Raw genomic sequence first — 25,339 nt, forward strand, 5'->3', positions numbered from 1 at the left:
ACTTTCAGAGCTTTGGCAGTCTCCATCCTGTTTCCCTGTTTATTTTGGTTTCCAACTGCTGCAGCATGTTGCTGCCAGCCAAGCTCTCCTACTCACAGGAGAACCCAGCCTGGTCAGTCTCAGCTGCACAGGGTTTCTGAAGGATCTGCAGATGCAGAAGGCACGGACAGGTGTCCTACATGTTGCAGTGATGCTTCCTTCATCCACAGAATGGGGTTCTCAAAACTGCAGCCTGTTCTGTCAATTCAACTCAACACTTCGCCTCTGCCTCCCCACAGCACGTGCCCCACCCTCTTTTACCCCATGTACACGTGGGCATTCGCCAACTATCGTGGTAAACTACCATGTAAGTAGCAAAAAATTCCCTGGTTTGTAGTGACAACATTAAGAAGGGATCTAAACCCCCTGTAGTCAAGTCTAAATAGTAGAGACCAGGGTGCAGGGAGGAAAAGAGGGAACATTACCCCACATCCACCCATGTCAAGTGTCTCACAGCTTTTCGGAAGGCTGCCCTACCAGCCACAGCCATAACTAGGGATATGCAAATTCATACAACCTAAGCTAAATTATTCCCCAAAACAACTGTAATTAAATACGGAAGCAGTCAGTTGTACATGTACAAGTCAGCTTTCCTTTAGTACATGTTCAGAAAAAGAAAACACAGGGCTAACTACCTATTTCCTGCAACTTTCTGTTTTTCATACAGAGGGTCTGTCCAAGACACGAGCACAGACTGAGAGGACATAACTCGAACAGTTATGTCTTGTGCCACCTCCATCTCCACCTCTTCCTCCTCTGAAATGGCAAAACAAAACAGCACATCAGCAGCAATATTGGAGTTCTCATAAAAAGCAGTAACTGTGTTCAGTTCATGTTATAGAATGCACAGAGAACAGATGAATAACAAATACATACATGTCACATGGTAACATCATTCCTTCTGTTAATTTGTCTGCTTACACAACCAGAGTACCAACATATTCTGCAGTCCTGCAATGTCTGATCAGTCCCCAGACCATTACTTACAGCAAATATCGTATTAACATACTCTGACAAACTCCCTGCTAGAGGTCTCTGGAGAGCAGAAATTTTTCCTAAATAATAAAACCAGGGACTATCATAAATTCTTTACAAGGAATAATTCCTGCATATTTTACATTTTTGAGTGCTTCAAAACAGGTTGTTTTAATTAATCTTTTCCACTTTTTTATGGTAAGTAAGAAAAACAAACCAAACCAAAATATAAAGAAAATTATGGCAAAAATAATGTGGTGCTGACATGGAGGTGACTCAGAATCTTGCTCATCCTTTTTAACCTTGGCAGCAGTATGAAATACCTTCTTTACAACAGAAAGTGAAAACTTTTGCTGACCAGGTTTAGGCTTCTGGACAGAAGACGGAGATCTGACAAGAAAGTATAATGTTGTGGAGATCCTGGCTTTGATTTAATCAAGTTTTCTCATGTAGTTATTTCCATGCTTAACATTTGCCAGTAGCTGCAGAGTAGGAGATTAAAAAAAAACAGCCAACCAAAAGAACAACAAACAACAGAAACCCAACCAACCCTGTTGCAGAGTTATATCATTTTATTAATTCTGTTTGCATTAGGGAAGTAATTGGACACATCCATCACGCTCTTTAACACACAGAGAAAAACCTAGCAGCTCCAGCACCAAAAGACTTGCAGCCTAAAAATCTCATTGTGTTCAAATGTCTCTGTGAATTGACAGCAGATGTGAAGCAAACATACCTATGACTTTCCTTTTAGTTAAAGATGACCTGAAGACAGGTTGGCTCCGTCCTTGGGAGCTTCTTGATGGCAGCGAAACCACATGAACTGATTCAGAGGCTATAAATGCAGGGGAAAAAACAAAGGCTTTCCTGTAATTTTTTTCATTGCAAAAAAATTCTGTCTTTTCAAGTAGAACTCTGCTTTCTTATTTTCTGACATACAAGATACGAAACTTCCTTAGAGGGTAATTTATTTAGATAAATAGCATTTATGTCAGAGGTTTCAATATACATGCAGTAAGAACAGTAAAGCTGGTATTTTAGAAGAAGGAAAGCAAATTATTAACATGGAAAGACCGCTACAATAGTCTTACATTCTAAGCTTGAGAGTCTGACTTTTATAAAGCATTTGTTCTCTCTTTTAAAAAAAACATAGAATAGAATCAATTAAAACAAGAGGTAGATGCTGAAAATCATGTTAGGGAGTATTTCTCATCAAGATTAAGTTCTTTACCAAACTACTGCTAAGTCCACATACTGCCTGGATTTACCTCCAGCAAATGCACACAAACAACAAAGAGCAGCCAAAGCTTGCAGGAAGAGGATCAAAGCAAGGCTCCTGAGTGCAGACCTAGTGCCTGCTCAGGTGAGAAGAGCTCAGGCAGCTCAGGATAGAGACAGGTCAGGCATGAAACAGGCAAGCAACACAAATAGCACAAAGCCTCTGGGGAAATAAAGCTCTTGCAAATCCCAGTGCTACCTTTAGATGGTCAATCCTTTATATCAAGGGCACATGATCTAGTGCACAAGTGCAAACCAGTATGGCATGACAAGGCAGGGAGCACAGAAGAGGACAACCTGACTATCTCGGGAGCTCTAAGTGACCAGGAATTAATGAAGGAACTAGAGACAACATGGACATATGAGTAGCACGGAGTTCATGAAAGAGTTCATGACCATAGCACAGAGTTCATGAAACAGTTTTACATGGATAGATTTAATTAAACCATTCTTTTTTTCACTACTGGACTGAACTTACACAAGGGCACAAAGCATAAAACAAGGAGAAATGCCAGATTGAAGAGCAGCCCCAATGCATACAAGGAGAATCTGACCTAAGTCTCTTCTCTGCAGGCCTTTCCTCTGCATTCAAGAAATAACTTGCATGTGTCTCTAACATAGCATCAACTTCTGCTACACTTTCTACCACAGTCTTTATATTTTTCTCCTATTAAGAACATATTACAGAACGCAATTGCAGTGAGCAGTTTCACTTATAAGAAGAAGTTATTTTGATGGCTGCAGCAGCACGGGATCCGTGACCACCCAGCAGCCACAGGAGACTACAGAAGCGCGCAGGCTCTGCTGGATGCCATGAGGAAAACCCAACTCACCCAGTTTTCTCGCTTCCTGGGTTTGTCGCTCTGGCGGCAGAGGAGCGTAGCTCATCCGACGGCTGCTCTCTCCGTACCCACGGGGGTAACCTTGGGATCTGTTGCGGGGACCCCTGAAGCCTGCTCCATTGGGTGGCTTCCACCGAAAAGGTAACTTCCCATCTGAAGACTGGGCACGGGCTCTCAGCGGTCGGTTTGGCATGTCCTTCTCTTCATCAGCAAACACACAAAACCCATCACAGTTATTAGGAAGCAAGCGAGATATGCGGTCAACATGTATCTGTTGCAAGCACATCTACTAAACTACATCTGAATGAAGGGCTTAAATTTGAAGTTTTCTAATTTTCCTATAAAACCCAACTGAAGTAAGAAGTTTTCCAAGTGGGATGTAGAATACTCAGTAGTGTCTTTTCTCAGGCTCTTCAAACTGACTGCTGCAAGACACCAAAAGTGAAAACATATAGTACAATGATCCTTGCTAGAAACTGGGGATGTCTTTTAGCTTTTCTGTTTAATCTTTTCTGCTTTTTTTTTTTATTTTTCTTTAATTCTCTTTCCTAGTTCAGATACACCAGTACATTACTTTTTTTGGCAAGTGCTAAACATTAGTGTGAAATGAAGCAGAGAACTGTTTCATTATTTTTAAATTTTCTTTTAGAAAGCCACTGACATTAGAAGTAGGTTCTCTTCTAAACTCATCACTAATGGCTCTGCTCCCTGGCAGCCTCAAGTTTAACAGGCATGTTCTGCACGTGCTTCAGCTCTTGATTTCAGAAACTCCCATTACACGATCCCTTGGGCAACCAGCTCTGTTACAGGTATCTTATGCAAGTAATTTATTTTTACATTTGCTGGCAAGTTAGCAGCACTCTTTCAAGAAATGACACTGATGCAAGCGTCACTCAAGCAACCAGTTTGATTGCTCTGAACAGCATCTCCAGTTTTTGTGGCGTTCTTCACTGCCTATGACCTGCACCATGCTACTGAGCAGCCTGCAAGGAGAGCAGTCAGGAACAGCAGGAAGAAGAGTACTGGCAGCACCAGCCACGACTGAGACAATTCATGCTTGTAGGCACTTTTTGCCTCTTCTCTTTCACATTTAGCACTTGAAGCAGGTCTCTCTCAGTCTCCTCTAGCAATGCCATCTCATCAAGCACAGGGCTGTGTGAACCTGCCAGTGCAGAAGTTACAAGCTGGATTCAAACGCCCTCGCTCTCTGGCTAATGCAGTTACTGCAGCTACAGCAATGTCAAGAGAACAAAAGACTGGGACAGCAACAGCTGCCAGAGACCTGGAAATGAAAGACAGAACACCAAAGCACCCCCTCTCAGAGCAATAGGAAGATCTTCTTTCAGGCATCAGTTCGGGAGCTCATATTTATAAATGACAGCACTAAAATATGTTACTCTAAGTACGTATTGATGTCCCTATATACACCAGATTCTTTTCCAGTTTCTGTGCTGAATGACACCTTCTATAACCACACTGCTCACTGATCTTGAACTGCTGACAAGGTTGTGCATTCTTGCACACTCCTGACAAACGTTCTTCTATTAAATTACCCTTTGGAAGGGATCACAGTGACTCTCACAGCTGTTTGCAGATCTTCTCTTGAAATCCTTGCGAGAAACACAAGGTTTCAGTGCTGAAGAGGTGTATAACATATGCAGAGAACTGCACGTTCTCAGGCAAGTCTGCTATTCTACTGAAACACTGAGCAGCAGGTCATCATGGAAATTCTTGCCTTTTTATTTTTCCTACAGAGATAGATCTTCATTTTAAACACACGGACTTTAGCAGCCTCTCTCTTCTGGCTGTCCCTCACCACCCCAGAAAAACAAAGCAGCTATAAACCCAGATTAATCAGCTGATTAAGCTGGTTTTACAGACACTTTGTGTTGCCATGGCAGTGTGTACTAGCTGTATCACAGCAATAGATCTAGTGCTAAGTGTTTAACAAACACATTTCTGCTGTACAATAAATACGGTTGCCTTCATGAGTACTTCTAATGCAATGTTCTCAATCATGTACTCTGTTAAAAAAGCCACCTGCTCCCATATTGTTTCACAGAATCACAGAAATACCAGAGTTGGAAGGGACCTTTGGAGATCATCTAATCCAACCCTCCCACCAAAGCAGGATCACATAGAGTACATTCCACAGGTCTGCATCCAGGTGGGTTTTGAATATCTCCAGAGTTAATTTTTCTTGCTCTCCTGAGCTCAACACAGATTTCAGAAGTCATTTATCATGTAGGCACACAGCCTTCCATTCACAGCACCACCATGGAGAACTGAAAGAGAACAAAATTCAAGCTGGAAGGGATCCCTGGAGGTCTTTTCTTAACCTCCTGCTCAGAGACAAACTTCCTCCAACACTGCACAAGGCCAGCCCTGGATTTCCTTAGCTCATAACCTACCTCATAACCATTTCCTTAGCTTCATAACCTACCAGGATGGAGATGGCACAGCCTCCCTGCTTCAGCGCTGCACCAACTTAAGGTAGAAACTTTTCCTAATGTCCAACCCAAACCTCCCAAACAGCAACTGGTGGCTGCTGCCACCACCAAGACGCGGCTTCCTCTCAGCCCCCAGTCAGGCAGCAGTTGACTGCTGTGGGATGTTGCTCCATCCTCCTGTTTGTCAGACTGGGCCAGCCCTACTCCCGCAGCATCTCCGTGTCGGTAGGTAGCCACCACCTCCCTGGATGTCCACATCTGTCCTGAGCAGCCTAACCCTGCCTGCAACAGCTCCTTTTGATCATGTCTGCTCTCCCAGCTTGCTGGGCTGTGGTGCAAGCACACATTTTGGGGTTCTTCTGGACAGCCCCTGTACATCATGGAGTACCAAGGGTCCACTTGCCTGGGGTGGCCAGAAGGGACACTGTGACCCATCAGCTCTGCTCCCCCGGTCAAAGCCACAGCTTACAACTGGAACTAAATTAGTGAGTTGTAAGGGACAAAGGATACAAAAGGAACCAGCCCAGCCAGAAAGCCATATGGAAAGTATTCAATTTAAAACAAATGTGGCTTTAGGCAAAGAGAAGTTTATTGACCCTAATGCTGAATGCAGGGGATCAGCTGAGATTTTAAAATCAGAGTTTTCCAAGGCTTTGATTACTTTCCTTATAGTAACACCACATTTTATTGCCCATTGTTCCCATTTCACTACCTTGCTCCAGTTTCTGTTAAACTTCCCTTATCACAGTTTGACTGGCTCAAATCTGAGAGCATCCAGAATGGTGCTATCTGACAATGTTTAAATGGCTTTGTCAACAAATGCTGATCCAGCAAAATCAGTATTTTTGTGTGAAGTATGTGTCAGGCTCAATAAAAAAAGGGATTTCTCATTGAAAACAAAAAGCAGTGGGAGGAACTTGCTGACCTTACTTGCAGCCCACAGTCCAGGAGCCATTGGGGATAAGACTGAAGGCCCTGAACTCAGGCACAGCAAGGAAGAGGTGAAGCTGGGCCCATGCCACCTTGTATGAGCACCTCCTGGATGGCTGTCCCACCAGGCTCAGCCATGCTGTAGGGGCAGTGCTCTCCCCAGTCAGGACATTTCTTACTCTTTAAGCTTTCCATAGGACAACAATTGACTGCCTCCTGCTGTTACAGCTACCAAAAAAAAAAAAAAGAATTAGATGATGCTGTCACTGCAGGTCAGATATTATAAGGACACATCCCTTGACCTTTCTGCATCACTAGGATGCCTTTTCTCTGAATGTCTAGGTGCTGTGTGTGAACCTGGAGATGGTAAGATCTGAACCTGCTCCAGAAACTACATTTTTTGGAATTTTTTTTGCCATGCTGGGCTAAAGAAAGCAAAACTTTTTAAAAATCACGGAATCGTTTCAATCTTAGACCAAGGGAGAAAAGAGTTAGTCCAAGAAAAGGGGCATGGAGAGGAGGGGTTGAAGCAGGGGAGATAAAAATCAGTGGAAGAATTACTATGATTATATTAAAGGTGACACAGAAATAGAACACATATGGGAATCTGATGCAGACAGGGAAGAAACATGGAGCCAAAACTGAAAACAGGATAAGAGTAAAGTAGTGTGAATGGAAATGAGGGAAGAACTAGACAGAGGTGTAGCCACTAGATGCTGAGCTTCAATCACCTTCAACAGGATCTTGCATAAATCCTCCAGCCTCCTCCAAAATGACTGATGCGACAATAAAAAATGCCTCACTTATACACAATTATCTACCACATACACAAGTACATCAGTCTCAGCAACAGTTGTACAAAGTTTGTCAATAAAACCTCCTCATGCTCACAGAGGGAGTAAAGATACGTAAGATAATATCTGGAAGTCTGTTCTCCCAGTGATGCAGGAAGTGGTAGATTTACCATCAGGAGGACCAAGCATATACAGAAACCCCTATATCTTGTGCACTGCCCAGCAGAACACACACCCACATCACATGATGGATACACTGCAATGCTGCTCCTCCCAGTATCAATACCACAGCTCCATCCAGACCAGCTGAGTCCAAGCCACATAAATGAGCATCCAGAAATGAACCAGGACAATAGCCATTTTTAGGGCACCTGAGCAGTGGGGAACATTTCCACCACTTGCCTGGGCTGCAGTGTGAGCATTCCAGGCATCTCTCCCTACCTTCTGCAATGGTCTAAACTTGGAGAGGTTACTTAGATCCTCAGTGGAAGATGGTCCTAAGTGGTAAAAAGACAAGATTTTGGAGCAGCATGGAAGATCCACAGCTGATAGCTACTACATGCCTGGGGTTCCTCCTATCAGAGACGACAGATATGACATTTATGAAAGCACACAGGACTGCAGCTTTCCCCCATTTAGCACATACTCTGGCACACCAGGAACTCAAATACTCAAATGGATTTCAGCATACTCTGGATGAGGACCCAAAGCAGTAGCAATAAAAAAGGTAAGTCTTCAGATGCACTCATTCTCAAACCCACTTTTTTCTAATAGATTTTCAGAATAGCTACCAAGTGCTTGATTGAACTGAAGGTTGATACTTTACCACCTCCCCATGGTTTGCCCTTGTAAATCTCACTACGTTTTTCACTTATGGTTCTAAAACCTATTTAACAGTTTCCTGTACCTCCTCTCTGACCAAACCAAATCAACAGGGAAACATCTTCAGACCTTATATAAAGAGCTACCTGCAATTAAAATAAAATCCTTTTCGATGTTCTTGAAAATGAGAAAGAGTCACTCCCTTGTGCTCTGTCCAGTGTCAAAATCCAACATTACTGACAGCTGCAGGAATTTGTATATAGTATCTTGGCCCCCAAAATACAGGGCTGATTAATGCCTCAGTATTGACTTTTTGCAGTCAAAATGTCCACTAGTATTGCCAAAGTTTCTGTGCGTGTCAGGACTGTGTGAGAACATTTTACAAATTATGTAAGCCCAGAGCACGAAGTCTAAACTGAGGGTAAAACATCCTCTAAACAACCACATAGGGAGGCAGCTTGCACTTGCCAAATCACACGGATTCTTCAGAGGCCCTCATCAATTATCTAGCAAAGGAAAACACAAAGTAGCTCCAAAAGAAAAGGGAAGTACTGACCCCTAGTAATCAATCAAGGACTGTGGGGGAGAATATACCAAGCAACTCAAACCTATTATGATATAAGTACAAAAAGATAGTTGAAATATGAGGTCACAAAAAAATCAGGCACTTCAATTTACCACCACAGGTCTAGGTACAGAAAGAATACTTTTACCTTCCCTACTCAGCAAAAATCTTTCTGCCTTGCCCTTCCTGACCTATAAAATGCATTCTTGTGCATAGAGGACACATATTTGGCACAGACATATAGTCTGTAAACATATACCAACCTCTCATTTCACCTCTGGGAAACTAAGCACAGTGACCCAGTCTTTGTATAACACTCACATTCCTAAAACAAATTGCACTGAGATGGGTATCCTGTCAGTCTCCTAAGTGCTTGAGTGGTCATGGTCAAGGTCATGGCACATACGGCAAATGCATCCACGCTAGGAAACCTCTACAGCTGCCCTTGCTTGGAATATCATGAAACCAAGATGGGCATTTGCTCAAGGGTATAGATGGCAGACCTGCTGGGGGCACCAAGGAAGCCAGGAGCGGGGGGAAGCCCCATGCTCAAGCAGCAGTATTCATGCACCAAGTGCTGTACCATGGCCAGCCCTTTGCCAGGAAAAAGTTTCTTTTCAAAAATACTTTGCAACGTGATCACCAATCCCTTCCTCAAGCCTGCAATGGGCACTGCTTTCCATCTTCTGGCAAGTAAATCCCTTAATGCATTGGTTTTAAAGGTTGGGACAATTTCGATATGCCATTTTACTTTTTCACCTGATTTGAGATAGATTATGAAACAGAGTATATTTGAAAAAGGAGGAAGCAGAGTTTTATTAGCACAGTCAGGTGTCTAAAGTTCTGTAATCCTTTGTGAAACTTTGGTTTTTTGTCCAGTTGTTATTCACAAACAGCAAAAGAAAAATGGCATTTTACCACTACTGAAAGGCACAAGGGCAAGAGAAAATCCCACCTTTCTCATCCAACAATCCACACAGGGGCAACTGCTTTGCTCCTTGCCTTTATATACTCTCACTGTTACCTATCTCCATACAGCTCTCCCAAAGCCACATCATAAGGAAAGTAGCGAAGAAAGAAAATAGACAAAATACCACAGGAAGATACTTGTTTACCACCCAAAAGTTAATGCACCGTGTCACTTTGGCAAAGTATTACTGGAATTATTTAATTTTTTTTTTTTAAGTTGTCGGTTTGATCAAGTTGCGTTGAGAAAATGGGAGCAATTCCACCAGCTTCAATGAGGTCTGGATCAGGTCCACCCCGAGAAGACTTCACTCTGCAAAGATATTTCCTGCAGTCAGCGAGCCAGCTCAAACAGTGCTGATGTGGCCCTCTAAATTGAGACGTGCTGAGTGCTCAGACTCCAGAAGACTCTGATTTACTTCAGATCAGCCATGCAGCCGTGGAACAGAGCACAGCATTAAGTCTAGTGGGGCTATTCGTAGCACTGCAGCAGTTAAAACATGTACAATGCTCAAGTATTACAACCAGAGACAGTAGGACTGCAATGGAAGAACAAATACAGCCCCAGGCTTATAGGGTTGGTAGGTCCCCTAACATTTTTAAAAGCACTGTCAACTTTGTTCCTTTGAGAGGTGATCAACTTTTTTAATGCTGCTAATTTATACACTCAGCATCAGCCAATAAGTTAAAGCAGTGGAGACAAATGACACATAAATCTTTTTCCTCTTGCAGAAAAAAAGAAAACAAAACTCTCAGCACATTTGCACATGCTCCTGCTTGGCACAGAAAGGGGGGAGTGGAACACTTTAGTTCCTGCAAGGCACAGTGGAAAGTGTGCCATAATTCACCAGACTCAAGCCAGGAGTTTTGGGCAGTGGAACAGTATGCAACAGTAACGCCTGATTTAAGCAAAGCAATTCATTATACATCTGTAGAGGAGTTACCTGACACCTGGAGGACATTCTTCATATTGACAGTTTCCAGTGAGGAGTTCTCTGAATGTAAACTACAGTAGGGACTGGGGCATTTTTCAAACCCAACAACATATTTCTACATGTTTAATGCATGTATTACAATTTAAGAACAACAAACAGTGGTTTATTGAAGGCTTCACTTTCTCCCACTGATGTCCATGCACATGTTTCCTTCTGTGTCAGTGCCCTGTGAAGGAAGCCTTCTGGGCCTGGACTACTCTCATGCCCACTGCCTTTGGACACCTCCCATCTGGGCTTCTCATTCTGTTGGTCCATCCAGTGACCAAACCACTGTGGTGGTAAAGACCCCCAGCAACACCAGCGGGGTTGTGAGATCATACCACAGCTATGGCCCTGGTCTGCAAGCATCTATCCAGGGTGTTGACCAAAACCTGCCTCTTCACTGACTTGAAAGAAAGGTGGTACTGAAAGAACATAATCCTCAAGAGCTCCATGCAGGAACAGAGCAGGTGAAACCAGCTAGGAAAGATGCAAGGATGTCCTGACCTTGCCAATCTCACCACTGGGCTAAGGGATTAAGTTGCACTTATGCTATAGGGGCAGGAGGATAAAGGGGCTAGAACCAATTTATTTCAAGTTATTTTCTATCACAGATCCCCTTCTCATACCCCTACCCTGGTCAATACCCCTTGCAGAGCAGAGCAATCATGTTCAAAGTAAAAACTAGTCTGTGTCCCTCTTCTGCAAGCTTGGTGTCTTTGTTGTCAAATACATGCCCTAAAATGAGATGTTTTCCTCATGGCTTGACATCAATAATCTTGGAGGACAAGGCAGAACACCTGTGAGCAGTATGATTCAGTGGGACACCACAGCATCAGGACAGACAACAGCTTCATCCCTGCCTTTACCGACACATCCAAAATTATAGACCTACATACTTCTGCTATGATAGTAACTACCAGCAATAATTATTCCAAATACTATTCCATACCATGAAAACAAGCCTGGTACCTGGTCCGTAAATCATAATAACAATTTAACATTCAGCTGACTTTTTACTTAACTAACTGACTGCATGAACAGGCTTCCACAAGTTCTGCTATAGAAGCAGTGTGGGGCTGCTCTCTCTAATACAGGCAGGGGACTCAATGTTCCCAGCTTCTCTGGGACAGACTTCAGCACTGCCATGGAGATGAGACTCCAAGTCTAATTTGGAGTTTCCCGAATTTCTATTATTTAAGGGTTTTGTGACACTAACATTTGTGAAAAATAAGATATGCATATAATGAAAAAGACACTCTAGTAATAAGCATGTGGTTGCAGACTTAACATTTCCCTGTGGCTACATATACATGGATACAAAACACAGATACATGACTCACAAATGAAATTTAGAACAGACAACACACATTGGAAAAATCAAAAAAGAGACCACAAAGAATTGAACATCAAATAGATAATATCATGTGAAGCATCAATACCAAGAAAAAAATCTGGTGGTTGAAGTTATTCACCGATTAACTAAAATAACAATGCAATGTCACAAAAAAAAAAACCAAAAAAAAAAACCAAAAACCAGAGTAATTCTGTATGGATCAGTTGGAGATTATTCTAATCTGCTGTGCAGTGAAAAATCACTGAAGTCACTGCTGTAAGAACTGTGTCTCATAGCCAGTCACTGTGTTTTAAGAAAGATACAGGCCCACTGAGGAAAGTCAATACAATAGTTTTAGTCACAGTAAGAGATCTAGAACTAGAAGAAAGGAGAAACCTCACAGGACCCTGGGACCAAGGCACTATGAGCTTTCTTTGGAAATAATGACAATTGGATGCTGGAGTTCACATGAGGAGCACCAGCAAAATCTTTGCAAAGGGCACTTCCTACTGAGTCCAAGTAGAGTTACCAGCAGAGAGTTACTCTCTGGAACACATCTTATTCCATAGATCTTCCAGGCAATGCAATGTATTCAGGAATTTACAAAAACGTGCTTCCTTTTCAACTGCACAAGTTTTGAGCCAAGAACCAATCTGGATCCCAAGGGACAACCACAGAAGGTGTGAGATTACTTTGCCCTACAGGTATCTGGACTTACACACAGTGACAGAGAAGTCATTCCTTTCCATTGATTTATTGGATTTTAATTGTTTGTTCTTCCTGAAGACTGTACCTGTGGCACCTTGCCCCAAATCATGATTTTGCTCACCTGGTTCTGTTAGTATGTTCATTTAGTCAAAAATCTTTCACTGAAAGAAGAAACCAGTGATAATGTTGCCCATTGGGTTGGCATGGGCACTACAGAGAAAAACAGCATCAAAACAATGATGGTCACAGACACTGCAACCACATGAGGCAGAGACCATAGGTTCCTGCTTTCCACACTCCTTGGCAGGACATCCTCCTCTTACCAGTCATCATGAGGACAGAACTGCCCTCTAAACCTGCTGCCCTTTACGTCTGACTGGTTGGCTTGAACAGTCATGGCAAGAAATGGAAAAGCTTCATTTGTATCGGTATGAACACCCAGACCATATCCCTGGAGAAAGGCTTGTCCACCAAGATTCCCAGACAAAAACAACAAAGTACCAAACACAGGTACACTGGGATGTAGTAAAGCCCACCTCTGGTTATGTGCAGAATGCCAACTACAAAAGATCTCACAAACAGCCAATGTGATAAGGAGATCAAAACATGACAGTAGGGGAGAAGAGTGACCCAAACTGTTGTGCTTTGCTGCATGCATAAACCAGGCAACAAAAAATGAATGGAAAAAGTTCCTCCAACTTGACCCAGAGCAATAACAGCAAAAGCCATCCATTCTGAGCCATACAGCTCCCAGATTCACCACCGTTATAATCTTAAAAAAGAAAAGAAAGCTTGTTTTTTCCATCATTCCCTTTACATACTCTTCTCAAGAGATGCTGTGGAGACCTCTGCTTTAAGAAAAGCCCCTTTGTTTTATTTTACATAACTGTGTCATAACTGTGTCAATATAGCACGTATTTTTCATTTATGATCATCACTTGGAGATTGATGTTTGTCTCACGAGCACAATAATACATCCTTAACTGCATGCATTTGTGTTCTTTTGATTCAATTTCACCCAAAGCTCTTTAGTGCACTCCCAGATGAAACTCTGGTATTACCCTCAGCCTCCAGCTTATTCCAAAACTTACTCCCACTCTGGAGGGAGACAGGGAGGTAGCAAGTCATTCCTCCTTCAGGTCCATGAAGATGACAAAAAAACCACCCCAGCAGTCCAGAAGAATTGATCAGGAGAGTGGCAAGCTCTCCTGACTGCACAGCTCCAGCCCTCGCAGCTGCCTGCTGCCACCCACACAAAGTACATAGTCCAGGCTCCAAAACACATGGTTTACATCAGGCCACTGTTTCAGTTCCTGCAGAACTCCAGCCCACTGTTTGATTCAGCAGCCACCTTTGGGAGAATAAAACATGAAACCCAGTCCAACACCAGACCTCCTGAAAGCTTCCAAGCATAAGGCAGTGAAATGGAGATGGATGTATATAGCATAAAGTGTAAAATCAGGTACACCATGTAGAGCTGTAACCCCTCTACAATAAAATCTCCAATTGCCAAGAGAAAATGGGGAAACATTCAGTGAAGAATGTATTTTGTATGTTGTAAAAACTGTAATTGTTCTCCGCTCTCTAGTAAACAAAGAACGGAAAAAGCTGAGCATCTGGCAATCCACCTCAGAAGTGCTTTTAAAACTGACTACTTCAAAAAAAGCATTGGAAAGTGGCTTTTCAACCTGCCACTTGAACTATTCTTTTGTACAGATGCATCTCCTCTATGTAGCTGCTGAATACTAACTCACATTGGTCTTCTATGTTTTTCTTACTAGCGCTAACCCTTTCTAACCTTGCTTTGGTATTCTCTTCAGTGCATCTCTCAAGGCCTAGTATTATTAGTTTGCTTACATCTGAAGTTCTTCATCTGGTGCAAACAATTTTCTTTCTGGTGGATTGTTTTCTTTGACACTGATCAACCACATTGGCCAGAGTTCCTGCCAGAACAACTGACAAAGTAAGGATTTGGCTTCTTCCCACAGAGGTCAGAGATGCAGCTCTTACTCTGGTTATTTCTGGAGAGTCTTAAAATCAGGCAAAGGATAAGAGGACAGGTGGACTAGGCTGCACCATCAGCAGAATTACACTTACAGTCTTTAAGCTTTTGACAACAAGTAAATATCAAATCTATAATATCTGAATGCATTTCAGATGTATGTGCAGGTATCCTTTTGTTCTTTGTTTACTGACTCTAAGCCTCTTCTAGGCTTAGAAGTGGAAGGGGCTAAGGAGGGACTGGACTTTAGGCACTCTGCGGTATTCTAGGTTTGAACCAAAGCTTTGTGTCTTCAATGAGAACCATTCCTTTATGATGCTTGCCACTGGAAATATGGTTTACACTGCTTCAACTGAAAAACAACTTCATAGCAAAGCTAACTTATTTCTTGTACACCGTCCATATGTCAGTGGAAGCGTATGAGCTGTCAAAGGGCCTGATAAAGCCATTGATCCCACAGAACCACAGAACTGTCAGGATCGAAAGGGACCTCTAGAGATCATCTAGTCCAACTCTCCCACTAAAGCAGCATCACCTGGAGCACATTACACAAGACTGCATCCAGGCAGGTTTTGAGTGGCTCCAGAGAAGGGGACTCCACAGCCTCCCTGGGCAGCCTGTTCCAGTGCCTTGTCAGCCTCGGAGTAAAGAAGTTTTTTCTCATATTTATATGGAACTTCCTATGTTCCACTTTGTGCCCATTGCCCCTTGTCCTGTCACTGGGAACCACTGAGAAGAGTCTGACTCCATACTCCTTGCAGCCACCCTTTGGATACTTGTAGACATTACTAAGGTCTCCCCTCAGCCTTCCTTCTCCAGGCTAAAGAGTCACAGCTCTCAGTCTTTCTTAATAAAAGAGATGAAAATCAACCCCCAAATCATATTTGTTGCCCTCCGCTGGACTCTCTCCAGCAGTTCTCTCTCTCTCTTGAACTTGCCCCAGAACTGGATGCAATATTCCTTCCAGCTGTGGTCTCACCAGCGCAGAGCAGAGGGGGGGAATGACCTCCCACATCCTACTGGCCCCACTCTTCTTTATGCAGCCCAGGATTCCATTTACCTTCCTGGCAACAAGGGCACACTGCTGGCTCATGGATAATTTACTATCTGTCAGGACTCCCAGATCATCCTCCTCAGGGCTGCTTTTCAGCAGGTCCACCCCGAGCCTGTATTTGTGCTTGGGGTTCTTCTTTCCCAAGTTCTCCACACTTGCTCTTGTTGAACCTCATTGGGTTTTTCTCTGCCCAGCTCTCCAGCCTGTCCAGGTCATGCTGGGTGGCAGCACAGCCCTCCAGAGTGCCAGCCACCCCTGACAGCTTTGTATCTTCAGTGAACTTGTGAATTGAGGTGTTCAGAATAAACCCAAGAGTTTCAGCAAGCTCCTGAAAACTAAGCTACAACCCCAGTCTGCTGCCTGTCCCTCAAACAGTTCAAAGGCTGTCAAAGATGTGGGGCTAGTGGGAAGGCTTCCAGGATCCCAGGTAGGATTTTGGATGCACAGCCCATGATGTACAGTGACATCCCCATTCTCCTCTAACAACCTGGCAATATTGTCCACCACAACAGTAAAACAAGGCATGAAAATAATGCAAGGATTATTTGCACCAGGATGCTTGCACCAGGATGGATTTTATCCCTCCCGCAGAACAGACTGACTCTCACACTGAGAATTGCCACTTATGAGCCATAACATCTCCATGTGTTTCTACCACAAAAAGCTCACCCCTGGTACAAACACACATGGTGAAGTCCACCACAGCAGTAGGAAGAAATGACATTATTTGCTACCACTGCTCCATTTATCTGAAATTTCTGATGGTTGCATCCTGAAAACATGTTCTCAGACTGACTTAATCTCAGTGGCTTTCTCATATTCTCTGAAGCTTCCACTGAGGAAAAGCTTTCTTTAGGGATTGCCACATGAGGGAACCTATGCAGAGCTTGCTTTAAGTTGAAGATGAAAATGCCACTTTTCCACCCACCCCTAATGCCCACACAGGAGGTATGGCTAGATGGGAACAGTGACCCAGCTCTGTCCAGCCCATGGATACCCTTTTCTCCAGCACTGATACCATCATGGATCTCGCATGATGCCACTATTCCCAGTGTAGAGATAGGACCCGGGCCTGGGAGTCACTGCAGCATTGCAGCCTACCCCCATTTAGCCTCACCCCTGGATGAATGGTTTGCAGGTGAGCCAGCCTACTCCACTCTAGGTGGGCCCCAAAGGATGTCCACAGGCAAAATAGCAAAAAAGAGAAAGTATTGTTTCTGGGCTGTCATGCATCCCCTCCACCACTGCTACCCCTCCCAGTGTCCCAGCAGGCTGGGCTGGCTTTGAAGTGGGTTGGCAGGGGACACAGGTCAGAGCCAGAGCATGCTCTCATATGAGCCAACCCCTGTCCTCCTCCCTACAGGTATGCCCGTAGATCTCTAGGGAGGAAACCACACCTACTAAAATTGCACTGCTCATTAGGAGGCTAACAAAACCGTGGCAGCATCTTTGTGCTAGGCACCTGGATTACTTCTTATGAACCTAAATCTTCACTCCACTGCTCTGCTTCCATGTCAGTGCAATCTCGTTAAAATCAATGGCATGTGACAGAGGCAGTCAAGTGAAGAATGAGGCCCTGAATCTTTCAAGGGCTGAAGAAAACATTGGGTGTAATTATCCTGATGGGAGACATGGGCTAGACTTACAGAAAGTCACAGCAGGCAGCACAGTGGTTACTCACATCCATAAAACACAAAGCTTTATATGTTCAGATTATTCGCTTTATACGCTTGGTTTCATTTAATGAAATACTCCTATTCAAACACCTAATTTCCTTCCAAACCTCACTCAGTTCTTCTCTGCTGAGATGTTTTATGGCAGATCCTCAAAGAAGGAGACAAATGCTAACCTTCTCTGCATTGGTTCATTAGGTCTTGGGATAGAACTGTCAACTCTCTCACCTTCACCTTGACATACCCACTCTACAGAGCATCTGAAAAAATAACATTCATCTGCAGCACCTTAACACTCACCAAATGACCACCTCATCAGTCATCTATGGAAAGATTAACAAGTGCTAACTAAGCTACAACCACCAAAAAACTCGTGGCTTCAACAGCCCTTTAGATTCCTGGGATTTCAGAAATCTCCAAAAACTGATTTTCAACCTCCCACACAAAATTATAAGAAGAGTCAGTGAGAGATTTCTGTAGCAAAGATTAGTTTTGGATACAAAGTGTTGGTTGTTTGGATGGTGTGGGATTGTTTTTGTTTCATTCCTTTATGCATACCACAAAATTCACCCAATCATCATCCTGAAGGGCTCTGGATTACTTGCACTTACCTCTCACTCAAACCACTATATCTAAACCTGCTCCCTTACCCAGGATAGTAGCACAGATTTTTTAATCTATTAGAGATTCACATGTTTATGTAAAGTCTTTCCATTCCATCTCTAGCTGCAGTGAATGTTCAACTTTCCACTATAAACTGCCAAAAATGCCTCAGACTCACGAAGTCAGAGAGCAGGAATTCAAGCTTCATCATACATTAAAGAAAAATAAAAGTTAAAAGTCTCCATTTTTATTTTGCATTGCAAAACTTTCATAAATCAGAAAAGTTTAGAGTTTCCCAAGGTACAGGTTTGCTAAGAACAAAAGACTGGCTCAATGTTTGTCTCTGCTCTTCCATTAGCAGCACCAGACACTGAATTCCTTAACAGGCACTGGAAAATGCACACCCTAAAATAACACAGTCTTTGCTTCTTCCTCTTCACAAAAAAATGTAAATAAAAAGCAATGAAGCATTTTTTTATATACCTGTAATATGAAACTGTTCACAATGCATGTCTTGAAATAACATCAACCCTGATTCTTCTAAATAACTTTATTCCACATTATTAATTGTAAAAGATCTTTCCAAAAGTGCATACATAGTTTTGTTCCCTGGAACACACACTTCAAGTCTCCTGAAGTGCAAAATTTATGGATACTTGATAAAATGCATGCCAAGGAAATGGCCAGAAGACGGAGCTCTGAAGACTGAGGCAAATGGCAGCAGCCACTTGCAGTCACCACACCAGTTTACACATCTGGGACAGTCAGCAAAGACTTTACCCAATTAATACCCTTGAAAAGCAGCTGAACATATTGAAAATAGCACTCACAGCTCTGCAGGTTTGTAAAAGAGAATCTATGCCATCATTGGTTTATCCCAGGGGTATCTAGAACTAAAACCAGAAATATCTGAAAACCAACCGATGGTTTGTTCTCCAATGCTGAGATACAAATTGTGTGGCTTTTTCTCATGCAGTACAGAGCACCAGTGGGATATACAGCAAGAGGGTCACCAGGGGAAGAAAATCAGCCCTCCAAGTCAACAAAGTCTCTATAAAAGTCAGGTGAGCAAGTCTCAGGAAGGACCTTGGCAGACTCCCAAAGCCTGTAATGTGCCATAGCAAGCAGCCCACCAGAGTCAGACATGACTGATGTGCATGGACCCTGTTTTGTGGTATCCATGCATCCTTGTTTGAACACACAAAGCAGGAGGTTTGGAAGGAGGGCTGGAGTGAAAGGATATACTAATATGGCATGCTCTGTTTTCTTCTTCATAGTTATGTGCATTGAGATCCAGGACAGAAATACATTTTCCTTGACATGCACTTTCATGCACTCTTCTGTTGTACAGGCTTTTCTAATGAAGAAAATCCTCTTCACTCATTGCAGTAACCAACACTAACAGGTTCTTGCTGGTCAGTACCAGCTCCTTCCTATTTCCAAGACAAGGAACTGTGACAGCATTACTATATCCTAAGTGCAACAGTGTGATGAACATGTAATAACATCCACACATCCAGTAAGATCTTGCCTACAACACGATATCCTACCACAGCACTCAGAAATAACAGCCACTGCCATACAGATTAGAAGGGATGTAGGTCTGATGTTGTCTTTTTGCACACTATCTCAGCCTTCACAGTAAGGGCAGAAATTTTACAAAAGAATGTTCTAAATATTTCAGTAGAGATTTATTCATAGAGTCATTAACTGCATTTTTTCCTAAAAGCTTGTGTTTTGAGTCAGGTATCATCACTCTACTAGTCCTACTATGTCTCTTGTTGCATGTACCAGCATTAACTTCAGGGGATCTATTAACAGAGGGACTTATTAACAGAGTAAGTATCCATATGCATATGCAAAAGTAGCAGGCTCTGCTCTTTGCTCTCAATTTTCTTTTGTGAATGTTGAATTGAAGGAGTGCTACGATCATTGCTGGTAAGATAACATCTGAGGAATGATGCTGGGAGAGAAAAAATTAAGACAAAAAAAAAAAGTCAAAAGTCAAGACAAAAAAAAGTTGAAGACAAAAAAAAAAGGCCAGTCCCTGTAATGAGCTCTTGCTGAAAATCAATTCTTATTTCTAGTACAATAACATCTTCTACTGTCACAGGGTTGGCCAGACCTTCATGGCACACAAGGAGATGTTACTCAGGGGGAGTTATGGGCAGCCTGGATCTGGATATTCTGCATGGCCAGTGCTGGGGTGACAGCAGAGACAAGGCTCTCACTCGGACCCTTCAAAACAAGGCTGGCCACTACTAGCAGGGCAAAGAAAGCTGCATTACAAGCAGCTTACACAACTTGAAACCACCTTCAGGGCTGGCCACCTGCTGCTTTTCAGTAGCTCAAATGTTTTGTTAAAGCAGCAAAGTTTCCTGAAACACAGTGATTTTCTTCCATACAGAGGGGATCCCAAATTACAAAAAAGCTCCTGTAAACACTTCAAAGTTTCACTATTTACCTTCTCAGTTTTTACAGGGACTGCTTGTAAACATAATAAAAGTGAAGGTTTTTTTTGTTTTAAATATATATTTATTCAGCACAAGCAGCTTAAAATATATATATTTGCAAGAGGCCCCTCCTGCAAATGCCAAACGGTTCCTTTCTCATTGTCAAAGGTCTTGCAGACCCTACAGCTAATTTTATGGAGGCCCTTATGTTTGGATTCCTAGGGTCTGTTCCTGCCACCCTTTCTGCAATTATGTGCAGCTAGCTCTGCAAGGCACTGGTCTTCAGAAAAAAACTTGCTTCACCACAAGGAAAGGAGCAGGTAAAATGGTGGCAACATGTTAAAAATAACCCTCCAGTCTCAAGGCACATCTCCTTCTTTCTGAATCATCTGTGCTAACTTATCAGCTGCTCTGATGCTTGGCCTAACCAAACCCTGAGGTCTACCAGTTATCTGAACTCTCTTTTCAGCACTCTCTGCTGCACTTGAATCCTTCCCCTCTGCCTGTTGGTGCTCAGGGAAATTCCTTCTCTTTGCTTTTCTTCCTGCTCCCTCATACATACATGGATGGTTGCCTCCCCCTATTCCCAACAGGAGTTGTAGAAACTACCCTCTCCCAGAGGTGCTCCCACTGCAGCTTGTGCCCAAACAAACCTTCCTGAATATCTACGACAGCCCCATGCCAGCACAACATAGGACAGCCAGCTTGCCACCACCACTAGGACAGACATACACCAATAAAAAGACACGAAGACTTAATTTTACCAGAGTGGTGGGCTGAAATCTATTTCCACCTCTCCAAGGTTTCACACTCATTCCCATTCCCATGTCACATCATCAACTGAGAGTTTTTACCCCAACATGCACAACATGGTACCAAACAGCAGCAGAACCCCACAGTGTCTCACACCAGTCATCAACCCTCCCCAGGAGTAATTTAATGGTTTTTGGCAGAGGAAAGCACCTATATTTGCACAAGTGTCTGACCCTTAGCAATTGGCACTTCCAAGGGCATGAAGGCACATTCTGCGCTGGGGACTGAACTGCTGGAAGGGCAGCTGAGGAGCACGTATGATCTGAGACATCTCGTGGCAATAAACAGGTATTACCTTGCACTAGCAATTGAAACCAGCAGCTCTGAGCCTGACTGGGAATGGCTTTCATGAAGGTGCACATTGCACCTGCTGAGTGGTCCCCTGGTGCTGATTTAATGTATTCCAGATCTCAGACAACTAACTGGCTTTGTGGTAGCCATAAAGAGTGAAAAATATTAACTCAGCTCTCTGGCACAGCAATCACCACATTGCAAACAAAAAAATACATTAACATACACATCTAACAAGAAAATTTGGCTTGCTGGCATTGCTGTTTACAATTTAGACTTTCTAGATTTCCAATACTGTAGCTGTGCCATCAAAGAAGAGCTTATTTTTCCATTTTACTTCATCTTCTGTTGAATTAGGGAAGAGAGAAACTTCTCCCATGTCTGCAAGCACCCGACACTTCCAGATGTGGATGCCATTCAGCACTTCTCTGTGTGGGCTATCGTGGTGGCAAAAGATATTCAGGTCCTTACAACCCTGTCCACCAAGTGCATCTCTTCCTCTCTCCTCTGCATACAGACAGCTTTGGACCTGAGACTCAGAAGTAGGGCTCCAGCATCACCAAAACTACTCTAAGGTCCTCCACCATAGCAAGTATCTGATAGTAATCATTCCACTCCCAGGGGTAAAGACACAGAAGTGAACAAAATGCAGGAATTAAAAAGAACTTTCTCAACAGCCCCAAGTAAACTCTGAAGTGTAATGACTGGACTAAATAGAAAGCTGAGACACTCTACAATTTCAGTCTCTCCAACCTTGTGCTCACCAGCAGTTTCACCAGAGAAATGTGACCTGGTCACTAAGTTGACTTTATCCTCAAGCATCTCTCTGTAGTACAGCTGGATTAACATTCCCAGGCTGGAGAGGCAGACACCAGCAGTGTAACATTCATGTACTTCCTTCAGCTGTGTCATGATTTCAGGGAGTGCCACCACACACAGCAGGTAAGCATGTGCAAGCACATCACAAATCACAGCACAATACACAAGAAGGGGGCAATAGGGACAGCAAAGGAACCTGTGTTCTGAGTCACAGAGAGAAATTTGAGCCCAGGCACCCCTCTGCACCAAACGGGACAGTCTGTTCACTGCTTTGCAAGGTTGCTGCATGCGATGACAATACAACAGTGTCTCAGTCTCCTGAGGTTTGATAAAATAGTTTGCCAAGCTATTACTGTGCATCTCACAAAAGATTTCAGCCTCAACTTCCTGTTTAGAAAGTTTCACATAGAAGAAAACAGTAACTTATATTGGACAGCACAGAAAGAACATTCAAATGGAGCGATGGAGCCCAGGAACGGTGAGATGTCTCTCTGAATATGTCTCAGACCTGTGAACGAAACTAGGTCTTCTGATCCCCAGTACACCTCCCCAGGAATAAGATTTCATCCACATCCCAAATGCTTATACTATGTACACATGACCTGAAATGAGGCTAAAGTCTCAGTCCAGCCAAACCAGATGGAGCTTTTCCATTACAGCCATTTGCTCTTAGAAGTGTTTATAATACATTTACTTTGGGAGACCAGAAATGTCAAACTGGTGGCAAGCTAGAAGATTCTAGAATCCGATGCAAAGCTTGGGTGACACATGCGGTAAGGCTGTGAATATATAACCCAGGGCACCCACTCCTGCAAAGCACAGCAAGCCTTCCACCAAGTACCCAGACTGCTGTCAGCTTTACACTGTTACAGCTTCCCCGTGAGCTGTGGAGCCATCTGCAAAGCATCCAACTCATCAGACCACGCAATTATGTCACCAAATGGCATGGCTTCAAGAGGTGATGAAAGGGAAAGACATTCAGACTATGTGAAAGAGCAGCTTGGTTGCTCATGCAGGCCTGGATTCTGACAGTGTTAGGTACTTCAGCAAGGCTGCCACATGAAGCAAGACCCCCTCCCAGGGCTTGGGCTGGTCGTTGCAAGCCACCAGCATGATTTGCTAGCCACATCTGCTGCTTTCAGTTGTGGGAGTGTTAAACTCAGTAGTTGTTGCCTGTTATTAACTTCCCTCCACGTATGCTCTTCCTAGGATGCCACTCTGAGGGGAGGGGTAAAGCATTCCATTACAGAATACCATGAGAAATTATGCTAACTATTCAATTTCTCTTCACTTTGTCTTCTTTTTAAAAACAAGGAAAAACTAACATTCCAGCTCCAGCAGTTCTTTACTTCCCTCCCCCCCCAAAAAAACCCCAGTTTCAGCCAAAATACTGCAGCCAACTATCCAGTAAACATCATTACAAATAACCATTTGAGGAGTTGTCTCTTATTTTTACAGCAGATGTGTACATTAAGAAAAACTGGCTCCTCCAGTGGAAAAATAATGAGTTTAACTCTAGAATTCTACACGCTGAAAGATTCACAAGCTGGAATTGGGACCATTGCAAGATGCCCAAGAGGACTTGATGACTGAGTAATAGCAAAAAAGCTGCACTGGAACAATGAAATATGAACACACTCACATTCCCTGTTTAAAAATGACCAAGTTATTCACTGAAGACAGGTGATTTAAAATGCCCACTCCTCCAGATCACTTTTTTGTACGTATATAGTTAAATCTGGTTGCACCTTTTAGGTTTTATTCCAGGGTGAGAAGAAGGTTGGACTGACTTCTTCACAACAGGATTTCAGTATTTCAACTGATATAACTAACAATTTCACTTCACTTAGGAAAAGCTCTCTGTTTAGAGCAGCAATTTCTACATGGCTTAGATCTTTCCCTTGCTTCTCCACTCCTTGGGGCTATTTTCTTTAAATATAGAACAACCCTTCCAAATGCAAGCAGCTATACAAATGGAGCCACATGTGGAGATCCATTTCGAAGTCACCAAAGCATGCTCACTTCTCACTGCAGCATGGGGATGTGCACAGCCAGGGGACACTTCCCACCCTAGCACATGGGACTCATTCCACAGAGTCAATGTATTTTATGAAGACCTAATGGTGGGCCAGGCATTATGAGTTTGATGACAGGTATGATGATGACTGCTGCTCAGGAAACAGATGATATAACCTATACAGATTTCAGCCATGCAGAAAATGCTGTGAACAGTACAAAAAACACTGAAACTTGAACATACACCTGCAGAAACTCTGAGGGGCAGAAGAGAAGAGGAGAGAAGACCTTACATCACATGCCGGACAGCAGTCCTGGGCAACTGTAGAGGAGGAATTGTTGTCTGCAGAACTATGTGTGTCAGAAACCCAGAAGTCACATGCCTTAAGAGGGCAAGACACAGGACAAGAGGTCTGGAGAGAGGTGTGCACCAGGATCCCCTCCTGGGGATGAAGGAGGCAGAGGGAACTCTGCAGCCTGTACAGGTCTTTCCCGGGACCAGAAACACATGAGCTGTCAACTCAACCTCCCACCACCCCAGGCAAGCCAAGACCACACAATGAAGGAGCCACCATGTAAACACTGTTTGATGTCACTCTTGTTAACTCTGCTGCCAGCATAGTAGTTAAGCACCCAGTCATATGCTCAATAGGAGAAAAAGCTCCTTTTCACTACAAGCTTGCCTAAAGTTTAAAGAAGAAGCAGGGAAACCTGACACTTTCCAGGTGCTTGTACATCCCCAAAAGAAATTAATCCAACTAAGGAGGTGCTGCAGGCAAATGCTGCTGGTGCCTGCAAGTAAGAATAAATACGAGAGCTAGGATCAGAGCATCAGGAGTCCATCTATCCAGGTAGAGCCAGTGCATAATCCCATCCCTAGTGCCCCTTTGGAAAGAGGCAGGCAGTGGAGATGCAGAGTAAACACACCATCCATCT

At 43.3% G+C, this 25,339-nt stretch overlaps 1 protein-coding gene across 1 annotated transcript in view; it reads right to left on the minus strand.

Annotated features, from left to right (window-relative positions):
- Positions 1 to 25,339, minus strand: part of FNDC1 (fibronectin type III domain containing 1) — a 66,316-nt gene that overhangs the window by 36,290 nt on the left and 4,687 nt on the right. The window contains exons 2-4 of the mRNA XM_071740494.1: positions 3,126 to 3,335; positions 1,751 to 1,849; positions 675 to 795 (exon numbers count right to left, since the gene is read on the minus strand). Coding sequence (XP_071596595.1) covers positions 675 to 795; positions 1,751 to 1,849; positions 3,126 to 3,335 — 430 coding nt within the window. The remainder of the gene's footprint in view (positions 1 to 674; positions 796 to 1,750; positions 1,850 to 3,125; positions 3,336 to 25,339) is intronic.

The sequence above is a fragment of the Heliangelus exortis genome, chromosome 3 (assembly GCF_036169615.1).
Source record: "Heliangelus exortis chromosome 3, bHelExo1.hap1, whole genome shotgun sequence".
Classification (NCBI taxonomy): Eukaryota; Metazoa; Chordata; class Aves; order Apodiformes; family Trochilidae; genus Heliangelus; species Heliangelus exortis.